Source organism: Oenanthe melanoleuca, chromosome 10 (genome assembly GCF_029582105.1).
Source record: "Oenanthe melanoleuca isolate GR-GAL-2019-014 chromosome 10, OMel1.0, whole genome shotgun sequence".
Lineage (NCBI taxonomy): Eukaryota > Metazoa > Chordata > Aves > Passeriformes > Muscicapidae > Oenanthe > Oenanthe melanoleuca.
This window is the reverse complement of record NC_079344.1, coordinates 11,954,206-11,979,768: the sequence shown is the minus strand read 5'-3', so window position 1 is coordinate 11,979,768 and position 25,563 is coordinate 11,954,206. Positions and strand designations below refer to the sequence as shown.

The following is a 25,563-nucleotide window of genomic DNA, read 5'->3' as shown; positions in this document are numbered from 1 at the left end:
AACACGGGTGAGAGTGCAGACCCAAAAATCCAGCATCTCCTGCTCATCACCAGAACAAAAGCAGTGGGGGCAGGTGAAGAGGAGCACTAGCAGTACCAGCAGCACAGGTACTGTCCTGGAGTGAGGAAGAGTAAGGTGCAGTGGGAGCTGCAGCATCCAGACACCATCCTGCTGTATTAGATATAAACAGTTGGTCCAGCACAGCTCTCTGCTGCATCCCAGTGTGGCCAGTGCTTCCAAATAAATCTGATATCCACTTTCTGGGGGAGGCCAGTATCAAACACTATACCCGTAACACCATAAATGATGTTAAATATATATACTTTTTTTTTTTTAATTCTTTTTTTTTCAAAAAGAATGAGTTCAGCAACAGGACAGAAGAAAGAAGCTTGTATGGGCTTGTGGCTGGGGCAGCTCCTCTTTAAAGGATTACACCAGTGCTGTGCAGACTGCATTTCTCAAGCCAATAAGGGGAGAACAGAACACTACGTAGGTGTAGTCCCTTCTTTTTTTTATTTTTTTGTCTCTGTATATAAAAATGGGTTAGCACACAGAGTATCCCCTTAAATAACAGCTCCTCAACAAATCAATGAGAGGCCAAACTATTTTTAGTTGGCCAAAATATTCAAATACCTTTGCCCAATCACTCCCAACATATATATTTTTTATTTTAAGATCCAAAAAGCAAACTGAAATCTCTGTACACCTTATCACACGTGCAGTGGCAAGGCAGCATTCAAACCCCACTGCCACAAACAAAAACACAGTGAAAATGATGCTACAAACTCGTGGAACAAGGAGTACCCTGTTCCCAGTCAGCTTTGCACTGGCAGCTGGATGTGTTTGTGATATTTAAGGATTCACTTAGAACACTATGAAAGGAGAGTCAGGATTCACAGAGAGATTAAACAAATTTTTATTTATTTTTGTACAGAAGTAACAAAGTACATCAAAGGCTTTGCTCAGATTTCACGATTCAAGGAAGAAACAATACAAAGAAAAAAACCCAAAAACAACGAAACCACAACAACCACCACCAAAAAGAAAACCAAACCAACAACAACCCAAACAAAAAAGCAACCCAAAGCCAAAAAACCAAAGCACTTGCACGTGTCCGTTTCCAGCCGTCCCCACAGGGATACTGCCGTCGAGCCGCGGCCGGGCCCGCACGAATCCCGGGGAGCGGGCAGGGGGCAGCACCCGCGCGCCCTCAGCAACGCCGCCGCCATTTCGCGGCCGCCCCTCGCCGCCATCTTGCGACCGCGGGGCTGTGCCCGGTCCCGGGATGGATCCCCGGCATGGATCCCCGGCACTGCCCCCGGCAAGGGGAACCGCGGGGAGCGCGGCCCTCCGAGCCTGAGGGGGCACAAACGGAGCCCCTTCCACAAGGAGCGGGGGCAGCCATCACCCCACTGTTTCACTGTCCCAGCCTGGGTCTGAGGGAACGGGCTTATCACATTGCATCCTGCAAGCAGGGCTGGAAATCCAGGTTGAACCACGGCTATTGCAGGCTGCCCAGTCCCTCCTGCCTGTCCCTGTCCATGGATGGAGGTTATCCACGAGAACCAAAGGTGCAGCCCCACGCACTGCGTGCCACTACACCCCTTGTTCTGCGGGCTCTACAACAGTCCCTCCCCTTGTCCACCACAGCTCTCCATCACCACAGCTGTGACCTGTGGTGGTGCATGACCATAAAATGTGGGGCCACCCTCATAACCTGTGGTAGTTCCATGGCCATAACCTGTGGTGCCACCTTCATAACCTGTGGTAGTTCCATGGCCATAACCTGTGGTGCCACCTTCATAACCTGTGGTGATGCCATGGCCATAACCTGTGGTACCATGGCTATAACCTGCAGTGCCACCCTCATAACCTGTGGTGGCACCATGGCCGTAACTTGTGGTGCCACACTCATGACACATCCATGACCTGTGGGGCCACTCTCCTAACCTGTGGTGGTGCCATGGCCATAAACTGTGGGCCACACTCATAACCTGTGGTACTGTCATGGCTATAACCTGTGGGGCCACACTCCTAACCTGTGGTGCCACACACACGACTGTGGCACACATGTGGCTGTGGTGGTGCCACACTGCTCCTGGGAATGGCACTCCAGCAGCTCAGGGGACAGATGGTGTCCATGGGCAGGGCTCAGCAGGACACCATTCCGCTGGGCCTGCACAAAGGAAGGGATCTGGAAGCATCCAAACCTGTGCTGTCACAACAGTAAGTGCCAACATCAGGCTCTGCTTGAGGCATGTTGGTGTGCTGTGTCTCACAGGGATGCAGGGAAGAGGAACACAGCTTTTCCTTCAATCAGATTTCTGAGCAATAGCTGGAAGGAATTTTAACAGCCCAGGCAAGACTGAGGCCAGACAGCTCTGACAGTATTTGTTTAGAGTCAGAACAGTAATTAGTGTCCTCCTCCCGCTCTGGAGCTCTTTGTTCCTCAAAGCCCTAAGCTTTATTTCAAGGACACAGGGACACAGGCTCTCTGCACATCAATAGCCATAATTCATGTGCTTTATCCACAACATTGTCTGAACACTGCAATTCTTTTTTTTCAGGCTGTAAACTGTGTCATCTGAAAAGAGGAAGACTTCTCTGGTGACATACACATTTGTATGTGCAGGTATTTGCCTGCACACCTGCTTCCCCTACTAAGGAAAGAAACACAGATAAGAAGTGGTTATGTCCTTTTGAAGGCTGTTTCAAGTAATTCTTTTTTTTTAAGTAACAACCTGTTATAAAGGCAAAATATGTGTTTGTCTTTTATATGTTGATCAGATAAAAAAGATAACTGAAACACCTATTTTCATAAAATAATCCTTTCTAACTGTCACTGGGACAATCAGGAAGCATTTCCACCTGCCAATAGAACATAATGTATTAGCAACATCAGATGTCAACTCAGGCCTAACACTGTATATACCTGGAGACCCAAGTCCTCTTTTCAGAAGTTATTTTTGGAATTTGTCCTGGTTTAATGCCCCGAGTTAGCATCCAAACAAGTTCTACTTTCAATTAAACTATAAGTGAGGGACAAGCTAGAATTAATTGTCACAAAAATCACAATTCAGCCAGACCACCCTCCTCCAAAACCCATGAACATCAAAAGAAAGCAACAGATGGACCATTGGTAACTTACTTGAAGTGAGAAACTCCTAAAAGAAGTTGAGATCTGCAAAGACTCAGCCAAATACATTCCTCTGGTTTCTAAGAAATACTTCAGGCTGTTAAGTCTGTTTTAATTAAGAGCCTGCTCTTGACCTGAGGAGGAGCAAAACTAAATCATTCCTTACCAAGAAGGATGTGTTCCTTCCAAGAAATAAGTAGCTGAAAAGCAGCGATAAGACCCTTTAGAATGAGGCATCTGAGTTTAAAATGTGCCTGAAGCCTCTGGACTTTGCATTTAATATTTCATATATGACTTTATTTTGTATGGTATCATCTTTGCAAACAGCAAATCATTTTATAAGCTTTCACTCAGTAAGAACAAACAGTAGATATGCTTCCAGAAGGTGTGAGACAGCTGAAAAAATGATCCCAATATGCATTTGTGAAACCAAGAACTGATCAGGGAATGGCTCTAACTGGGACCATTCTATCCCAGTGTTTAAAATGTGGCTTTTGAGGGACAGAACTTGAATTCAGACAGGAGAATAAAGGAGGATTAATAACCCAAGACCTTCCCACAAGCAAAGCTCCTCCCAGCTTTAAGAACTGTTGTGACTATTTTGAATCTAAACAAGTTTGAATCCAAACAGCAACATTCTACTGTGCTTCGCAAGCTCTGCAGGGATTCGGCACCAGCAAAACCACCCTGTGAAGGCTGGAGAAGGACCTTGGCAGATTGTCCCATGGCTGGATCACATCAGGGGCTGGATGACAGAAGGAACCGTTGTATGTAACTCCTGTGCATTGCTGGCCACAGCGTCAGCAGCGCTGTGGGTAACTGACACCCAGGTGCACATCCACGGCTTGCTGACACCAAAATGCCCCGGGCAGGTGGCTGGGACGCAGCCCCTCCCTGCTCCCATGCCTCCTCAGCCTGCAGCCCATGTTCCCAGCATGGCTGGACCAGCCAGATTTCCTGATATCACAGCTGGATAGCCCAGAGAAACAGCAGGTCAGCACCAGCTTCAGCCTGGCCCAGACCCAGCCTTCACAGTAACAGGGACAGTGGAAATAAACTGCACTTGGCAGTGCAGCGAGTTGCTGAGTAGACAACACAACAATAGCTTGGACTCCATGATCTCAGGGGTCTTTTCCAATCTAACAGATCCTGAGAAGGGGGTGAGCAGCCCAGGGTTGGAGGCAGCTGCTGGGTCAGCCCAACTCCATGCCCTATCCCCACAGCCCCGCTGGCTTGGCAGGACCGTGGCAGGGTCCAGACCAGGTGCCTGGCAGAGCCAGCTCTACCTGAGAGGAGCTCCTGGGCCCCCACAGCTCTTCAGCTCAGGCTGCCAGCTGCTCCAAGCCACTCCCATCCACCAGCAGAACCAGCCTGAGATTTATTCCGAAGCACAGAGCAGCAAAGCCACTGCAGGCCACCAACTTAAAACTATTTAAACAGGTCTGTCTTCCTAAAGTGACCTGCACAAACTATGGGATACACAAGCAGGGCGACAAACCACAAAAAGGACAAATACACCAAGATGAGAAGTGTGCTGCTATTAAACATTTCCTTTGAATATCTGATCTATAAATGTGATGTTCCCTATTATGAAGAAAAACTATTTACAAGAAGTGACAGGATAAGGGAATGGCTTCAAACTGAAAGGAAGTGGGTTTAGATTAAATATCAGGGAAAAATTGCTTACTGTGAGCTTGCTGAAGCACTGGAGCAGGTTGCTCAGACAGTTTGTGAATGCTCCATTGCTTGAAAGCATTTGAGGCAGGTTGTATGGGGCTCTGAGCAACATGGTCTAAGGGAATGTGTTCCTGCCTATGGCAGGGAGGTAGGAATGTCCTTTCCAACACAAACCATTCTATGTTTCTATATAAACATATGTGAAATGTCTACATATATTGCAAATACAAACAAGCATCGTCAATGCTGATATGTGTTACTCAAGTCACAGGGTAGCTGTAAAAAGGCACTAAACTAAATTTAACCTTTAGGCTCAACAAGCCAGGGAGAGGAACACAAGATGGGTTCTTGCTATAGATCACTGGATAAAGATAATATGGGTACCACAGAGGACTGAGCAAATACCACAGAATCATAGACAAGGCCATACAGACACGGCACATGGAGTGTGCAGGAGAGCCAAGCGAAGGACAGATTGTGACACTGAAGATAAATAAGTAAATTCCTAGCGTTTTCAGTTCCCTTGATTTTACTCTGAAAGTCTGCTAAAAAGTGATTGGTCCTTGCCTGTCTCCCAAGGCAGATTTTCTGAGTGAGAAACCTTGAGAAGGGTCATTTGGTGAAAGAGCTTTTCCCAGTTTATTTCCTGCAGGGAAAAGTAGAAATGGGGGGAAGAGAAAGAAGAAAAATAGTCCTGCTCCTCTACTCTCCATACCTATGCATGGTACTTTTACACATTGACTGTCTTCAAGCAGGAACTTAAATTACAATATCCTAAATGCAACCAGGCTCCTCATACTGTTTAGGAGTAAGTCTCAAGCAACTTTGAATACTCAAAGGATTATTTGTCCAAATCTGGGTCTGCTTTAAAGGGGCACAACAAACTCCAACGGTGACAGGGCTGCCCCTTCCAGTTTACCATGTTCTTCAAAGAAGCATAAAAATATTTCCCTAACCTCACTTTATGATCAGCAACTTTTTTTTTTTTTTTTTTTTTTTTTTCCTTAAACAGACACGTGGTAAGTTCTCATGGAGAATCCACACTTCTCCCACCTGTGCCTGCAAACTCGGTTTGCAGGGTTGGGTGTTAATTACATTTACACAGCGCTGGGCACAGCTGTGCTGCTGTACCAGCTGAGGGATTACGCATCCAAGAAGTATCTATCCAAAATATCCACTTGAACTAGGCTGTGAGGCTTTCCAGCCTATTCTGGCCACTGCTACTTACCTCAGCACAGGACTCCCAAATGCCAAAGGCAGAGCTAAATATACCCCTCACTACTCGCTGCAGTTCAGCAAAGCACATTGGGCTATCCTGAATGACACAGACTTTCCAAAAGTTGGTGAGGGTTTTTCCTCCACTAGGAAGACACTGTGTTGTGCTTGCACCAGCAGGCAAAAGGATCAATTCATTAATGATGGGGAGAGCTGGCTCTCTCCTCTCTGATCTTTAAGCCAGAGGCTAAAAATGCTTGGGATGTTTAATGGGAAAAGAGAAAAAAAAAAAGAGAAAAAGAACAGCAGAGGGACAAAAGGAGTCAAAACCTGTCTGGTTGATTAAGGAGCACCATTGATAATCTCCAAGACAGCATCCTTCCCTTTCCCTGCACAGAAAGGGGAGAACAATTGCAGTTCTCAGGGTTTGAAAGGGCCCATCTCTCCCTCCCCGGGAGGCAGCGAAGCCTTTCCGGGCTCCACATCCCACAGCAGCGGGAGAACCCCGCTGGCTCCTGGCAGCTCCCAGCTCCTCCTCACCCCAGCCAGGGAGAGCAGCAGGAGCCCGGGGGTGCACATCGTCATCAGGCTGTCCCTGCATGATGGGGCAGAAATTCCTTTATGGCTCCAGGTGACCTGTAGTTCAGAAGAAGGGAGCCTGATCTGGCTTGAGGGGGTTATTCAAAGTGACTGTTTTTAACCAAGACATTTAAGGCTCATCACTATCCAAAGTTTTACAGACAGCAAATGGCATTCAGATCTCAACTGGTGACAACTCTGTAGTGAAGCACAGAGATTCCTCCCCATGAGAGAGGTGCAAACGACTCGTATAATTAAAGTATTAGCAATTCTATTAAGTCATCTATACTTAACAATAACACTTGCAAGAAACATTAATTGGTGCAACAGGAGTCGGGTGTTCTGGAGTCAGTGGATTCTTGACATTGCAACACCCTTGTTCATAGCTGGGGTAAAGGTTGGTGAGCAGTGAAGTGTTAACCATCCCATCCCGTCTGTGGAGCTTGGCAGACACTGCACTGAGCCCTGCCAAGATCAAAAGTCATGCCAGCACTTCCAGCACAATACCAGAAAGGAATCTGAGATCACTGTTAAAAATTTTTTAATTTTTAACCCTTATTAGTCAAGGTAAAAAAAGCACATGTATTACCGAGTAGGTTATCTCAGCCCACAGGTAAATATAAAGGATAGTGAAGATTGAAAATTATAATTTGTGTAGCAGCAGTGCATTACAAACTGTAATGTAAAATGAGCTGCTGCACATTTGGAAAGACTCGGCAACACTTGGCTCATTATATCCAAAGACACTCCCTGCTCTAAGAAAATGAGGCATTAACAGTGTGACAGACTTAAAAAAGCTTCACTGCAAGTTACTAGGGGTGAACTTTTCCTCTGTACTTTTTTTCTTTAATTTCAAGGCTCCCCTAAGGGATGTGAAAGGTGGATTTAAGTACACACTAGCACTTACTGAAAGAGCATCTTCACGTGGTATTTCAGCACACCAGAAAGATTGATGTGAGACACCATGTCAGTGGAACAGCACATCCTTTGCTAGAAGGCTGCTTCTATCTAACTGTGGTAATCCAGGCCATCCCCTCCCCCAGTGCTGTGCTGTTTGTATTTATTTTCTTTGAAGGAGAAGAGAGAGAAAGCAGAACAGAAGCTTTCTCCAGCCATTATCAGTTCTTTCATGAGCTGGATTTCAGCTAGGGGCAAGGAGAGATTTAGAAGCTTTTTCCATCTCCAGAACTTAGCAGCCTAATTTAACATCACAATTCCTGCTGGGACCATTGTATGCAACATGAAACAAGATACAGTGGATACACACACCTACATTTATGTATCAGGAGATGCAATTACAGTGTAAGCTGCCAAACCCACCCAAAGTAGGTTTACTTGGGCTGTCTCGAGTTCAAAAGCAGCCAGTCCATGGATCAGAATCTGCAGTTCAGTCCTAGACTCCTGCTCACTGTCTCAGGTACTTCACCTCAGGGCAGTCTGCATCTGCCACTGCTACTCTCACCTGCTCTTCAAAACCATCACTGATAAACCTGAATTAAGAGATGCCCCAGTATAAAAATTCCTCAGAGACAAATCTGGCAGCTCAGTAACCTGTCAATGCTACGTGCAACTTTCTGAGGGGTGAAACATGAAAACAAAGACAGGAATTGGTTTATCCCTATACCGAGTTGGAAGATTAAAATAAAACATTGGTGCCTTCCTGGCCCTCCTGAGCCCAGTCAAAGCCCCCAGTGGAAGTGTTTGTTTGAAGGCAGGAGTGTGGTTATGGCAGCCCCAGGCACAGCCAGGATCTGCGTTCTCAGAAATGGCAGCACGGAGCCACAGCTCGGCTCCAGCGCTGGAGGAAGTGGGGAAGGTGCAGATAAGGGCAGCTGCTGCCCTCAGAGTGCGGCAGGTGAAACATCAACCCGGCAGAACGGGAAACAGATCGCAGATCCGAGCCACGTCACCTTCCCTGGGCTGAAGGCGCTCATGGAGTTGGGAACACGCCTGCACACACGTGCACTCGGCCATGGCAGTGCCCCTGCCCCGGCACAGAAACTGGGTTACACCATTACCCAGGTGAGCTCTTTATTCCCATTTTCCAATTTTTATTCAGCAAAAGTCATGCATTTTAGAGAATCTACACGATTTGATTAATTAGCTTAAGATGTTTAACTAAAAAAAGAACAATCCAGAAGACAATGAATGACAGCTAAAAGTAGCTTCTTGCAGTTGGTGAGCCCTTTTTATAGCACTGTATATGCTGTATCCATCTCTGGCAGCAATCACAAAACAGGGGAGTTGAAAGCCTCAGGACTGTGCATGCGTAATTAGATGAGACACTTCCTTCACAGGGTAATGTGAAACAGAAGTAACAAAGCAAAACAAGAACAATCTCCTTTGTGCTGCACACAGATTACATCATGATTCATGTGAATTCCTTGCACATTATTCTTTTTGTGTCCCGCACTGATCATGCACACTTCCTTTTCAAAAAAGCCTCCGGACAGTTTCACAAAGGGTTAAAGCTTAAAAAGGGAGAAAAAAAAAGTGCTTGAAGAATGCAGCGGTGCAAATGAAACTGAAAGCCTCGCACATGCACATGGCCACAACAGCTAAAAAATAACTCGTCTTTGGATAAAAACTTGAAACCCACAGTTTGAGGCATTTTAACAAGCATGTTCAATGTTTCTACTCATCTGAAAGAAAATCAATTTTTAAATGTACACTGAAAGGAAACAGTAAATTTTAGTGATTTAAGGATACTGAAAACAGTCCTTAAAAAAAATAAAAAAGGCAGATGTTCCGGGAATACTATGGCATTCTACAATTCCTTTTGAAGTTTAAAAAAAAAAAAAAAAAAAATCCGCAGCAAAAAATAGCCCTGTTTCTTTTCAAGTGACGGCTGAAAATAGGCTGCAGTATTAAAACGAAAGCCCTGAAGGCGGGCTGTGCGAGCCCACGCCCGGGCGGCGAGCGGAAGCGGGGGGAGCACGGCAGCCGCCCGCAGCCGGCGCTGAGCGCGCTCAGCCAATGGCGGCGCGGCCGGCGCAGGGCGGCCTTTGAACCCGCGGCCGCTTCCCGCGGCGCCCGAGCGGTGCGGCACAAAGAACAGCCATTTTGTGACAGCCCGGCCGCCGCCGCCCGCCCCGGCCGCCCCGCCGCTGCCCCGGCCACGGCGGGCTGCCCTGCTCCCGGAGCCTCGCACCGGGGCAGGTTGGGCTGAACGCGATCGTTCCCTCCTCTCCCCCCGCTCCGCCAAGTGCTGGCTCGCGTGCACCGACATCTCCATAAAATGGCTGCCACGTCAGGCGAGGCTGTTGTGCTGCGCAAAGCCCTGCGCTGGGAGGTGGCTGCTGAGCGAAAACACGCCATTTCAGACCAGGGAGCTCCAGCTCTGCACTGAAAACGGGCTGGCAGATAACCCACCGCAACCTGGTTTTGCCCCCTAAAAAGCTGTTTTAATGCTAGAGAAGCTCAGGGCTGGATACAGACACAAGGGCTTGTCCAGCCTTGCAAGGTTTGCAGCTCAAACCGTTCCCACGCCGAGTATTTCAGAGGTGGAAGAGCAACTGCAACAGACACAGGCCAAGGGAAAGAAAAACTATGTATCCCACTCCTGTTACTTACTATCCCTGTAAAACTCACTGCTGGGCTTGAGGGGGGCCCCAGCCTGCCTCCAGCCTCTGCACTTCCCCTGAGGACCGCCCATGGTGTACCTTCACACTACCTGCCTTACAGACACGCAGCACTGAAGATGCCAGAAAACACAGCAGATCGTGTTCAATTACTTATGCAAATCCCAGGCACACAGCTGGGGGTCAGCAGGAACTACAGCAGACCCAGAGCAACTTTTCCCTGCTGGGCAAAGTTACATGAAATAATCACTCAGCTCCAAGTTCCATTTACTGTAAAAGCACAAAGGACAGGTATTGCTGGGCACCTGGAAAGGCAGGAGTACAACCCTCAGCTTACAGACTGTAAAGAGTTAACACCATAATCATCTGACTTGGGACAATTCTCAGGCATTTCTGTTTGTTCCACAAAAGCCTTTGTATTTCCTTAGAATTGGAAAAGTGGGAGTCAGTTCCTAAGTTAGGCCACTACAGTGGTGTGCAAGAACTGTATTTTTTCCTCTCTAACACCCTTGCCAGCCCAGGTGAATGGCACAGGCCATATTCACCTCCTCCACCACCCAGGGCTCCCACCAGGACTGTGCCACTTCCACCTTCAGGTACTTCCACAGGCCGGTCTCAGCAGCGTGCAAGGTGCAGACACCGGTGCATTTCTGGGCTACAATACAGCAAAGTGGTGGCTTGACTTCCTAGAAATCATTTCCCCTACTTCAGGTCAACCTCAGGAAGTAAAGCCCATTTTATGACATTGAGCTGACTCACAGCTCACAAATAAGCTCAACAGGGTTCACTTGCAAATATCCTGTGCTCGACTGTTCCCACACTTCAGGTGCGTTGGTGTCACACACAGCAGGTTTATTTTGAGAAAAAAAAAGATGTGAAGGGGGAGAAGGGTAACCTCACACAACAGGTGTTAAATGTAAATGGATCATTTATGATAAATAACCTTTCAATGAAAACCCCACAAGCACATGAGGCACTATGCAAATCTCATACCCCTAAGGACAAAACCCCCTGTGGGACTCTGCTACATGGCTCAGATTTTAGCTCCTATTCCTTTCCAACACTGATAAAATACTTTCAATTTCCTCAACAAATTATGTCTATTGCTGCTCTTGTTGATAATCTCCACTTCAGAAGAGCATAAAAATGTATATAACCTGAAAAATAATTTTTATAAACGATTTTTTACATAATATTTTGTGTGCATTTGCAGTAGAGAAAGCATAGTATGAAAATCTGACGTGTTTTTAAATTGCATTATTAGAAAAGATCTGTTGAAATGCCTCAACAATCCTTGAGGCTAATTTAGTTATTAATAATTTCAAATTAAACAATCTTACCCATATCTATTTTAGAATTTCGAAGTTGACTGCATTTTTAGTACACTCAAACACCATCCAAGTTTATACCAGAAGGTTACGGTAATTTGATAATATATATACTGCCACACCATTTCAAGTTCGTGTGCTTAGGAAGGTTAAATACTGGACATAAAGAATACTATTCAAACACCTGAACATCACATAGAGCACATGTGATACAACAGACAGTTCAGAGTTCTTTTTTATTAATGTTGGTTAAAAATGCAGGAAGAGAACACCAGAGAAAAAGAAACAGGCCAAGATTCAACTAAAATTAACAAAATGCAAAACTCAGTAATATTTACAAACTAAAAAAACCAAAAATGCATATAGTTTAATTTCCAATGTTTGGAAGAGTCAACCTTTTAAATACAAAATGAACGATTTGGTAATTGTATTTCTGCATTCCCAGCAAATAAACATTTTCAGTATTTCATACTTTTCCCACATCAAGGTTAAGTTTCTAAAAATCTGTAAAGAATCTCATTACTAGACAAAAGTAAATAAAAACAATCTGAGCAAAAACACGTTAAACAAAGCAAGCAAATCATTTGGTGCCTCTTGTTAACAGTCCCAGTGAGTATTTTATGATACAAAATGCCATCACCATCAGGGAAAAGTCTGGTTAAATTGTATAAAAATATTCTAAAATACCTCCAACAGAATCAAAGTTCTACAAGCTCAAATAAAATTTGAAGTAAGAGGTATCCGGCAAACAGGCACTTTTCAGTTTATATTTTAAAATAAGCTTTTTTTCATTCATGTAACTTTTTCTTGTGCCTATTTACTATAATTTACTACTACACCAGGCTTCTGTATGGCCCTCAGTTAAAGTTTAGACTTCTGAGATTCTTCAAAGAAAAATTTGCCTTGTATGTAAAATGGTGCAATGCAGCAGTGGCTAAACCGACAAGGTCATTTTTCACAGCACAAAAAACCTAAAAACTGAAATTCAAAAGCTGGAAAAACATCATACAGGGGCAAGGGCTGCCCTGAATAAAGGTACAGTACCTTTTGCCTAGGACATGGGCCCTTAAGTCACAACACAAGTTTCAGAAATTGCTACCAAAAAAAATTAGGGTGTGGCATGCTAACAATCTCAAGGTCATTCCTTAAAAAGGAAACAAAATCAGTAAAATGTTTTCTATTAAGCACTGACAGTAACCCAAGGCTGTCAAAGTAAACAGGGTATTCACAGGTTTTACAAAAAAAAAAAAAAAAAAAAAAGAAAGTTGATAGGTCATACCTCGATGCATTGCTGTGGACTGAACCCTCCTCTCCTTGGCTTTTGTCCTTATTTCTCATCATCTTTTTATTCTTAAATATTAAAAGGGGGTCAGGGGTGTCTGTTTGCTTTGAAGTCCTGTGCCCAGGTATTTACTGTCAAAAGTTGAAAGAAAGGTAAGGTCCCAGTTCGTTTCACTGGCTTTCATTATCAGGAACAAAGTCCTGACGCTGCAATGATATTGTTATAACAATACACAGCACTGATCAACACGGCAAACCGGAGATTTAAAACAAATAATCATTTTTACAAGAAAAATCCGACAATAAACACAGGAGAGGAGCATCCTGCAAACTTTCCCAAAGTAACACTGGATGCAAATAATCTCTGTATCTTATTGCGTCATCCCAATACAGCACAAATCGGTCGAAAATCAAAGTACCCAAAACGGCAGAAATCTAAAAATTATTATTATTAATTGCTCACCTACCTGATCCATGCACCGCCGCCAGGACCAAGTCGATATTAGTTTCGGGTAGTGGAAAAACATTAGATCCAAAATATTTAGAATTATACCGACAAAATACAAATTTCAGAAAATGAAAAAAATATATATATTCTAATCCCAAAAATATGCTGCCGATAAAGCAAAAGAAGCGGTAATTAGTACAAAAATGTCCGGGGGAAAAAGCTCATTAGGAGAGCGCACAAAAATGGAGGTACGCCATGGCTTCTAAGCTGGAAAAACAACGACCTGGGCTCTCTCCACGGCTTCTTCTTTCCAGCAAGGCACGAAAAGGGAGCCCTCAAAAGCTGCTTTTCTGCCCGAAAAAGGTCCGCTCGGCCCCCGATTAGTGCCTAGGAGAGGCAAGGGGCTGTGGGGGCCCCCTGAGGCTGCCTGAAAGTTAGGGAAAGTTGCGTAAAGTGTTGGGGAAGGCACGGAGCTGAGCGCGCTCTCTCTAAGGCACAGCCGCCATCTAGAGCTCCTTCCCAGCTCTGAGCTCTGCCTTTGATTGACACTCTCTACATTTACCCCACAACTCAGGTGATGTACCATAGACCCACCCCTTCATTTCTACCAAAAAAAGAGAGAGCCTCCACCTAAAGAGTGCCTGCTACCCCACAGCCCTGGCTCCTTCCAACTACCCCAGCTCAAGGGGCACCTTAACCCCATGTGGCTCAGGCACCCTTTGGAAGCCAGAAAGAAATGGAATTTGTGCCTTTTGTTTTAAAGATTTGCTAAATATTTCAGTGCCTGGGCTAAAATTACTTCCTCCCTGGACAGGAAGTGGTGCTGTTACAAGCCATTTTGAAGGCATGGAAGTGGAGCTCACAGCCATGCAGGCAGCAGCAGCCCACCCTGGGGGTCACCCCACCCAAGGGGCAGCTTCCCCCCAGTTCGGTGGCAGAATCCCCAGACAGGAGCTCTCCCCTTTGCCCCCCAGTGCTGGCACTGGCAGGGGGGGACAGGAGCATCAGCCGCTGCCAAGCCAACCCTGCAGAGCTGAGACTGCCCTCCAGCTCCACAGCGCCTCCCTAGTGGTTTCCCCCAACAGCTCAAATCCGACAGCCACGCCATTGCCATCAGCTACACCAAGGCACTGCGGTCATGTCAGTCCAACACCATCAAACTGCTTATTTCCAATGCACATTCTTAACCCATTCATGGTCATTAACAGATCGTAGCACAACAAATTAGTTTTAAAGCTGCACAATAGCCAAGCTGCAGAATTGCAAATCAATCAATGGACATCTCCAACACAACATCCTGGAATCAAGAGGATGTATCACCAAGGGAATGGAGGTGATCCAAGTATTCCCTGACCACTTGATTCTGACTGCCAGTTGTATTCCAGGACCAAAAACAACCCCTTAAAGCACAAGGACATCTGGCATATTCATAGGCATCACAACAAGACAGAGGCATCAGCCACTGGGGGACCACTGGAGGACAAAGGGGCAATGGGCTAGTTTGGGTTTCTATGGGAACATCCACGGCACAGCATCCCAACAGCCCAAAACCATTGGCTTCCACCAGTAGAACCAACACCATCCCTTTTAATTCCTCCACAGACCTGCCATTTATCTCCTACAACCATCTATCCTCTTTCCACAAGGGGTTTCATTAGGAACTCTTCAATGCCACAAACCATTAAAAAAAAAATCCACTTTACCAATTATTCACAGAAGACTGCTTGCACCTTGACTGCAAGAACTAAAAGAACCCAATGCAAGACCATTCCAAGCATTCTTGGTAACACTCAGGAAATCCACTCATTTGAATGAGAAACCCTTCAGAAGACCCACAGTATCCAACTCCACCATAAAAACATATGGCAAAACCAAACTGGGGCAAGTGTGTACCACCAAAATGGCTGGATGGAACAGCTATGAGCAACTCATCATGGCAAAAATGGGCATTTCCAAAAAAGTCTGAGCAAGCCAAACGGTTAAAACATAGACAATGAACAGGATTTTTTGGGGGTTTGCAAAGATAATTTCAAGGTATCTTAGCACCAGGTTTGTCACCTTGGCCCTCCAGCACAAAACAAAGACAACTCTGAGTTTCAGATGAAACATAAATGAGAAGAAATGCCTACAGTTAAATTATTAGATCCACCAGAAACCTGTAAGGAAATAATGACTTCAAAATATTAGAACCATTTTAAAATTGATTTGCAAAGGTTAATATATCACCTGTATCAAATGCAATATCAAAAATACTCAGTTTTTTCTCATCAAACAATGGCACAATATCATGACACTAAGGCTACATGCAAGAGCAGTGAAGCAGATTGGACACTTGCACAGAACAATTTTAAGACCAAAGAGACTGTTCAGGAAGTCTGTAGTCCAGGAAATCTGTTGAAAAGTTTCTGTACCCACACCACAACCCAAGAACATACCTAAAAAAGTTACACAAAGCATTCAAGTACTCCTTTATTGTCTTATTTTCTCAGCCTTCAATTGGTATCAATTCCATCTTAAAATAACTTCACAAACTTCAGCAGCAGTGCCCTGACAATAGGCCAAGTACTGAAAACTCCTCATATTAAGCACCTGAATGAACAAGCCAGCGAATAAAAATTCATTGAAAGTCATGGCAAAATGAACATAATTTGCAAATGAAAACCACATTTGATACCAAGTATAGCACAAAATTTTACCTCGCCTTCAGTATTTAGCTGAAGTATTTCTCAGTTTAATAGCAACCAAAAAAAAGTAGCCCACTTCAATACCAACACAATAAAAAATATTCAGCCAGAAAGGACCAACACAAAGTGTGAAATAAAGCAAAACCTTTTATTTAAATTCACTTTATAAATTACATTTTTTCAAAAGGGGTAGCAACAGATCTTTTACCAAATTAATTTGCCTGTCATGCAAACACAACCCAAAAAGAAAATTTTGCCACCCAGTCCTCAAACAGATCCATCATTGGATAGTCACTGATTAATTCAAATGCAAAGTCCATTTTGATAAGATGATCACAACCCAGATCTTCTCTGGTTTAATAACATGAGAGTCCACGTTTTAACATCCTTTTCTTGGACAGACATCCCAGCACTCAAGCCTTAGTCCACTTCCTCAACCTCTCAATCCCCAGTGGAACTGCCATCTTGGTGTCTCATTCGTAGACTCCTTTTGACACTCTTCATCTGAATGGATTCTTTATGAAAAATTAGAAGAAAAATGCTGTTGGAATACATATAATTGCTATAAACTAAGACATTCAACTACTATATCTTGAAGATAATGTAAACATGTAACTGATGCTTCATTCCATGTTACACAGTTCACAGTATCTACTTTCATAAAAAACAATGTCAAATACTCAATTCAAGAATCAAAAATAGAAATTTTAACCAAAACTATAAAAAAGGGGGAGAAATTATTAGAAGTCCAAGAATCCTTTCAGGATCCATGAATTCCATTTGAAATTTGTTCTCAGCGTAAAAACCACTAGAGAAATCTGTGGTGGGAAATCTAAGAAATTTGCTCTTGCAACCATTTTCATTGCACTGGCCCATCCCCTGAAGCCGACATTGCTTGGTAGAACACCAAGGTTCTTGTAACAAGCCAAAATTTGTAAGTACTGTTCAAGCTCCTTTCATCAAAGACACAGATCCATCAAAAACAATGAAAACTGGTTTCTTATGGACAGATGGCAACTGGACACAAGACATTGCACCATCTTAACCCAGTTTTCCAGCTCATGAAAGATGTACAGTGCAACAGCAAACACACAAGCAAATGGAATGACTGATTTAGTTACTAATGGGAAAGGACACATCAGAAATCAGATGAAAATGGTCACAAGTCACACTAGCTGCCTTCAGCAAGGCTACTGAGCCATTTTCCAACTGTATTCATCATGGAACAGCAAGCAAGCCCATAGGTGAATGACAAACCAAACTGAGCAAGCAATATCCACATGGATAAATACAAACCCAATGTTCCCAATTTCCTATCTTCCAAGAAATATAAGCTCAATTTACTTCAAGTAAAATCTTACTCCTCCTCACATGCAAAACTTAGGTACAGGAAGTTACTAAATGTTAAGAATTAAGAACATAATTTTGAAACCAATGCTGACTGGAGGATGACATGCAAAAAGGGTTTTAAACTGTCCTCATGATTTTGAGTATCTGTACTCCAACATCAGTTTATTTTTGTGAGCATGTATAGGTTTAACCTCATTTTACTCTGAAAGCCAACTTCACCACCACTCTGCTCCCTGATAGTCTTGGGCAGATTCTGACAAGGGACGCAGAAATTACCCACAGCCCAGCAAAAAACAGTGAGGCCATCTAGTGGTCTCTGCCTCAGCATCCCAGCTTGCCCAGTCTCATCTCAAAATAACCAGTTACAGCAAAGCAAAGAGCACTGGAAGCAGTGCAACAAGCCCCAGTCTGACTTTCACAAGTACCCATGTGTCCTGTTTTATGCTGTTCTATAGACTTCCTTGTTTTAAATACAATGGGAAAGTACTGCACATAGAAGTGGAATATGGGATCTGGTAATTTCACTTTGCACTGTGAAATGTGCATAGCTGCAGGAGTATTCAACCCCAGGTCATTCATGTTTTCAGAAACAGAACCTTCAGGTTTAAAGGAATGCTCTGTTTCAAACATTCAACTCACCCTCAGTTAAGACAATGTATTAAATATTTTGAAAGGTGCTTTTCCCTCACACTAAGATGGTCTTGGGGCTGCTTTGGGTTTGGTTTGGGTTTTTTTCCCAGTTCTCACTAAACTAATTTCAAGTCTATTTAGGCATTTGAAGATGAATTAAAAGTTTGAATATTTTTTCATGGTAATGCCTTGACTGAAGTATCAAAATTATAAAAAAAACACCATAAGTTGTCCATTATTGACACAATCAAGCACTCTGAAGCACTAAGTTGTACAGTGGAAACCCATAAATAATTAAAATATTAAAATCTTGTAATATATTAAAATAAAATCATTTTTAGTTAACAGAAATCCAATTACTGACATCAACTTTCCCCACCTCTCAAAAAGGTAATTTAGTTATGTTTTAGTCAACCTTAAAAGGCTCTTTCCAGTTGGTATCAGCCCTCTGCCTCAGACACCAACAGAACCTGCCAAAAGCAACTTCAGGGCAAATTTCCCTGCTAAGTTCACCTACAATGGGTTGGAGCAAGAAGTTAGCAAGTAACCTCTAAATCTTGTAAAATAATTAGCAGTAAACAGAACTGACAAGGTACTATAATTAAGAACACATTCTTCTCCAAGTTATTATACATCAAAAAGATGCCACATGAATGGCCAAAATATTAATAGCAGTCTCTACATTTGTGAAATTTACATTTGCTTTAAAAGACTTCACAGCATTTGTTTACTTGTGAATTAAGGCACATTTTACTAAGAAATTTCAATAATGTTACAAAAATACACTCCTCCATGAAGACATATGCAGTGATCCTACACTTGAGGTAGATACTGAAAAACCCATTTTTTTCCTAGATGACATGGTTCTACCATTCCTTCTGTAAAATGAATTAGGCATCTGCCCATTTTTCAAGCTTCTGTTATCTACTAGTTATTGGTTTGGCTTCCAAGCACTGTACTTTGGTCAGGATAAATCAGGAACCAGGGTAGTAGTCCCGTAATACTGAACAAGCTTTCTCCAAACCACTGGTAACATGTTGAAAGACTCCATGCCATCCATTCCCAACCTGCCTAAAGGTTCAAGGCAACAATTACAAAACATCTGAGTTTACAAAGTTTTTCAGTTCAGCTTTTTTTGCAATTATTTGTTGCTGCATTAAAAGATCCCTGCAGTAAGAGACATCCCTTATGGTCAAATCCATGGCTTCAGCCATTTCAGGCTCACTGTAACCCTGCATTCCTTCAAGTGTGAGACTGAAGTCCAGCACATACAACACCCCTGCATAAGACACCACCACATTCACAAACTATTCCAGAATGAAATCTGAGTCTTAAACTTTTAATCAAGGTGACCTACTTGGGAAAGGGAATTCACTCCAACAGAGGGAGCTGAATGGACAGAACTAGGTTCTGAGCAAACCAAACCTCAAGTTCTACACTCCAAAGTTCATTAAAGCAAGGTTTTATTCTCAACATCCCTGGTCACTTATACACTGGAGGACAGAAGTGTCCTTTATTGGCAGCTAAGTCCATGAGGTTATTCTGTACCATCTTTAGCAGGAACTAAGTGCTCTGGATGGCCCTAAATCTGCTTTTACCACCATTAGATGTTCCTTAAGCAAAGCAGTAAAAGCACAACTCATGTAGGTTTGGGTATTTTTAGGTAAGAAAGGCTATTTGACAGGTTTGACAGACAGATTTCAAGGTTAATTTCAGATAAGATGTGGAACTTTATTCACAAGTGCACTCTTTTGTGGGTATTACTTTTAAAAAATAGATTTTATTGCACTAGCAAAGTATGCCAGCTTAAATAAAGCTGCTGGTGTTTTCATATTTTCTCTCTTATCTTAAAAAAGAGAGTTAAAAATAAACTTCATATGCTTCAACTAAACACCATGTTAACCAGAGAATGCAACACCAGATCCTTCAAGATCCACCTATTTGAATGCTTTCTCAACTGCTTTTTGAAGCAACTTCTTTTGTAGACAACTATTTCAATTAAGTAATTTAAGGGTTTCACATTCACCTCTTCCTTTAGGTAAGGATTGTAAACCAGAAAAAGATGGAAGAATTACTCAGTGTTTAACTGAAAAGCCAAAGTTCTACTCAAAGCCACATCTGACAACAGCTAATTTACAACCCAGTGAAAAAACAAACATGCACACAGAAAGATGTAGAATCACATAAAGATTAATATTAAAATGGAACATGAGTCACACGTTTTAGAGATTCTAGAAAGGCACCACTGGATAGCATAGGAAGAGTTTTGAGGAACAGCTGGAGAAGAAACCTCCCACATATTCCTTTTCCCCTTCAAAAGGGCTCTACATTAGTCTCCACACCATGGAGTGGAAGAGAAGCACAGAACTTTGGAGTACAAAACCAGCTTCTCTCCCAGCAGCTGAGGCAGTGCAGAAGGCAGTGCCTGCTGGAGGTCTGTGCTAACACAGCCATGGGACAGCTAAAATTCACTGTCATCGAGCCACAAATATGAGTGGATTTGCATCTTGGAACAATTTTCCCAAGCTATCTGAAGCCTAAGGAAGGCCTTGCTCAATCAGGTAGCATGTCAGACTAAAATAAACTCTCTTAAAGAAAAGCAAATATTCCAAAGCACAGTGCTACAGGAATAGAGCTTCCCACAAAAAAAAGTTAATCCATGTACACAAAATGCAATGGATGCCCTAATTAAATATGCAGAATCAAGAAGTCTGAATTTTAAGTAGACAGGAGACAAAAAAACTTGTTTCTTTCCACAGGCACCTCCCAAGAAAGTCACAAAATGTGCCAGAGACAACAAAAGGTCAAGACCAAATACCTTTTAGTTAAGAAAAAGGGAAAAAAATCCTGTTCCTATATTCATCTAGTATAGAACTGAATTAATTTACCTACTCATGCCTGCCAATTTTATGTTTTGACTATATGAGGAATGATTTCAAGTCTATAAGCTAGCAGTTTAATTTTAAAAAATTAAACAGAAAACTGTACTAGCATTTATCATTTTGTACAAAGCCAGAGCTTTATGAAGGAAGAACAGAAACAGAACAATTGTAGAACAGCAGACAGTAACTGCCTGCTCAAAGGTTCCCACTGATCCTGACAGAAGCATAAGGACAACACAAGATGCTTGCACAGTTAGTTCTTCCTGCTACACTTCCCATGGCATTTGTTATCCAAATTGTGTGTAGTATCTCTCTAGAGACAGACATCTGCATACCAAAATCTCTTCTGAACAAGCAGAACTATGATATAAAAGTTCTCAGTGAAATCTGGAGTCATATCACGGAAGCCCCCAGAAAGAGAATCAGATCTGAAAGCTGTTCTGCAGCCAGACAGGGAGAGAACACTCTCCAAGTACTGCTCACTGCCCCAGAGCCCAGCAGGAATGATCCCGGGGCCCTTTTAACTGAACTTTCCTGAAACACACATGCACACATGGCCACACACTAATGAACTTCAGAATGTATTCAAGCCAAAGCCTTCAGCCACTTAAACATTACAGCCATGTGTGGTTGCTGGGGTTTTTTAAAGCTAAAAAGTAAATGTTATTAGGAATAACAACTTACCAGTACTTCAACCAAGAGCAGCTATTTTGCTTACAATGTGTCAATCAATTCCTCAACACATCTGTAGGGAAAATGGTATATTAAAACACTTCAATTAAAATAAATTAAAAATAAAAGAGATCTAGACTTTAAGGTCTAGAAGACCAAGCATTAGCTTTTATTACATCATGCAAAAATAAAAACCCAAAAAACCAAATATTCCCAGCTCACGGCATGTGCTACAGAAATTATTTTTATAAAAGAAATTTAAAGTATTGCTAAGGAACTTGCTATAAAAGGACCTGCAAACAACCTCAGACTCAGTCCACAAATTCACCGAGAAAAAACAATAAAAAAAATCTATTTTTTAAGTTTTTGAAAAAGATCAATCAGGCATGAAGTGGAAGCATGCTTAAGCAAACTGCCTTGACATTCACAACAGAAAATAAAATGCTTTTTATTGAGAGAAGGTATCAGCTGGATGCAGGGCAATTATGTAACACATTTACGTGGAACAAATTATCTACTCTATCTCAAAGTTACTCATGTACGGTCAAGGTCCAAATGTGGAAATCTGACTCTGAAAATGCCTATTGGCAATCTGTATCAATAAATTCTTAATCACAGTTACACAGTTACCTTAAGCAAAGGTAGCAGGATTAAAGACCTAAAACAACTCATGAATCCTCTTTTTACAGTAAAAAGTTCTACTACATGAAATTCACCATTCAAGTTTATCCTCCTGACACATACAAACCACTTCTCCTGTAATCTCTCAGAATCTACTTATATTGAAATATAGCCTCAAGTACATAAAAATTAATGAACCTATCCAGCAACAGTATAGTGTGCAATCCTCTAAATTTTTCTTTTCCATTTGACAGCTACTCAGATATGTAGAAAGAAAGATGGAACCAGGATTGTAATTTCTCTGTTGATGTAATTTACTTGAAACTCTTATCATGGAAAAAGCCTTTTAAAAAGGGAAATTAAAAAAAATATACCAGTAGACTGGCAGAAGCATGTAGAATATCCTAATGCATGTGAAATTTGAGGTTTAAAAGTGTATTAATGATATTTTAAAATTTATTTGAATGTGCACAAGCAGCTGCTATTAAATGGAAGCACAGAACTTCTGTGAAGTGCCCATCCACCATTTTAGAAGAAACACAACATGGCTGCTGAATTCTGATCAGCCATGAGGCATCCACCAGTCATCTAAGGCATGAAAAATGAACCAGAATTACTTAGGCCCTTTCAATCATTTCATTCAAAAAAAGGCCAGTTAGAAACTACCATCTAATATATGAAGACAGGTAAAGTTAATGACTGGAAGACTCAGTTTACAGTTCTCAGCCATTTTTAATAATTTACAGCATGGCTACACATCCATCATTGCTTTCAAGCTGGTTCTTGTTTTCTTTAGTTCTAGAGCAAGTACACGGCTATGGCAGTTTGACCAAAACTTTAATGAGGGTATTTAATATGGCTGTCACAAAGCACCTTCCTCTAATGACAGTCTTATGAAGACTCCACCGGAGTTTCGTTCTTTGACCTCAGCACATTTGTGCAAAAGTAATCTTTTGTCTGTCAGAGTGGTAGCACATAGTAGTGACACTTCTCTTCTTGGAAGTGAGTGGATGAACCAAACAATGAAGTTCTGTAAAAGCAGCATGAGGATGCTGATATTACATTTCATTCACATGAGTTATTTTTTTCACTATTACAGAATATATCCTTGTAATCTGAGTTTTAATTTTAACATCCAAAACACATTCTCTCAAACTACAGAATAAATCACCAAAGCTACAGGTTTATGCCACAAGCCAGAACCAGAGCACGGAAACACAAGCCTTGGGTCAAAAAAAATTAACCTTTCATCTTAACAGCTGTATTCCCTGTATCTAATATCAAAATCTTTTAATCAGACTACTTGCTGTAATTGTTGTAGCCTGTTTGATTGATAAAATACCTTACTTAAAAATAAACATGAATTTACTCTAAGTAATCTAATAGCTATGGCTTATTCTTGTTTTAAAATTACAGAAGTACAGTTTAAAATTACTTGAAGTTCAGTACAGCCTACACCACACAAAACATGCCCAGCCTCATAGGTCCATGGCTCCTTCCCCCAGAGACTGGCACTAGCCATCACACAGTGCATTTCCTTTTACAGCAAGAGGCAAGGTCAGATACCCAAAAGCTATCACATTTTCTCTTGTATTCATTATTTAATTAACAAAGTATTTTGGCAAAGACAACGTGTATCACCACAGTGATGTTCTTCCACGTGCACCGTCAATGCTACCAAAATCTATTCTATGACAATACTTAAGATGGGTTTGTATCCCACAGAAGAACAGCTTCCTCTGAAGAGGTCTGGACTCAGCCTGAGACTCTCCCGACCCCCTCGATCCTCACAAGCACACTGTAACGTAGCCATGAACTTGGAGCTTCCCTCAAGTCCCAGTAGTGTGCATCTAACCCAGAGGTCTACTTAACCTAGAGCTGAAGCTACTGTTAGATAAAAACAAGCTGTCCTTGCAAGAAAAGGCAGCTCGGAAGAGCTCACAGAAAGGACAGTTAAAACTGCTTTTACTGTAATGTCTATGCAGCACTGTCAGCATCAGGACAACACTGGAAAGAGGCAAGACTGTTAAGATCAAAGTGCTCAGTTTCATAGTTACCATAAAATGCTCAGGTCAGCCAAGATCCACTCCTGAGCCCTCCGAGTTTTTAATTTTTACTTTTTTTTTTTTTTTTTTTTAAGAGCAGGTCAGTTAGAAATTGCAGATTCAGACATTTCAGAATTTAGTATCAGGAATATAAATCGAGTTTGACATGTTTAATCCCATCACTATTATCAGATAGTGTGTGAGCCAGGCTGGTCTTGCCTTTATCGTAAGAGACTGTGCAGTATCTGTGATTTTTTGACCCTCTAAATTGAAAATTTAGATTTACATGGGATTTTAGATATGCCCTGTTGCTCTGAAGGTATGAGATAATTTCTAACATGAAGTTCTAGCTCTCACACTTCCCATCAGACAGCCACACAATGAAGTTGCAGGAACATACTGACGGATCACCTTGCTCGTTAGCTGTGTTTGCTGCAGGACATCCATGATGGTGGCACATGTCCAATATCTATAAATATAATTTGAACTCTACCTTGCACATCAGCAGTGACTCACTGCAGATAAAGGTTTATTACAACCTGAAAAGACATTGGTGTAAAGCTTATGGAAAACTGCGTACAATCTCTTTTCTATTAACAGACCGAAGGCTTCATCCAAGCCATAAAAAACTCAGCAGCGCTCAGTGGGGATTCACAACTGTACTCTTTGGTTATCATGATGAACTATGTAACTTTAAAAAGCAAGTCATCAAAAGTATTTTTGGGAATCCTGATAGATGTGTCCTCATGAAGACGCCTTACACTTTGAGGTCCTGAGTATGCACCGAAGTACATGAGCATGGTAAGCTGTGAAAAGGAGCCAGTTAAGACAGGCAAACAGGATCCCCCACTTCTAATTACAGAGTGGTGAAAGCCTGACTCAAAGGCAACACGGTACTCTGATCCTAAATGTACAATCTGAAGTGCAAAAACAAAAAATAAACATTAAAAAGATGCTTTGTTTATACTGCAAGGAGGAGACCAAGATACTCGTAACAAGCTGGTACTACTTCAGGCTTTTAGAATAAAATTTACACCAAAACTAGAATTTTTAAGTTTATTGTGTAAACAACTTCTTGAAAAAGAAAAGCTTTTAAGTGTCCCTTGAACTAAGGAAAAGCATTCCTGAAGTTGGATTAGACAACATCCTTAGGAGATGACAATCCTTTGGCTTCACCACGTGTCAACATGGTCATAGCAGATAGTTACAAAGTTGTACTCGTGAGTGACCATAAAAGTCTTCAAAGATGCAGGAGACATTAAGATTCCTGTAGTAGGTACACACTAACAATTTCCAAATGCACTAAGCTCGAAAGAAAATAAATTCAACAAGGTAAAACACTGAAACTTAAATGTTTAATTTTTATTTTGAAAAAGTGTTTCCACAATAATTTAAAAACAAGAAGCACAAACAAAGCCCCACGACACAACGTAA

At 42.1% G+C, this 25,563-nt stretch overlaps 1 protein-coding gene across 13 annotated transcripts in view; it reads right to left on the bottom strand.

Annotated features, from left to right (window-relative positions):
* The window catches only part of CHD2 (chromodomain helicase DNA binding protein 2), an 89,650-nt gene that overhangs the window by 41,092 nt on the left and 22,995 nt on the right, over positions 1 to 25,563 (bottom strand). For 9 of the 13 annotated variants that reach the window (XM_056500224.1, XM_056500225.1, XM_056500219.1 and 6 more), the window contains exons 4-6: positions 21,476 to 21,536; positions 13,265 to 16,444; positions 12,796 to 12,929 (exon numbers count right to left, since the gene is read on the bottom strand). In XM_056500224.1, the coding sequence (XP_056356199.1) occupies positions 12,796 to 12,857 (62 nt within the window). In that variant the 5' untranslated portion in view covers positions 12,858 to 12,929; positions 13,265 to 16,444; positions 21,476 to 21,536. Of the gene's footprint in view, positions 1 to 3,148; positions 9,079 to 12,795; positions 12,930 to 13,260; positions 16,445 to 21,475; positions 21,537 to 21,767; positions 25,562 to 25,563 lie in introns of those variants that run through there. The other 4 variants (XM_056500228.1, XM_056500218.1, XM_056500217.1 and 1 more) reach the window with 4 other exon arrangements.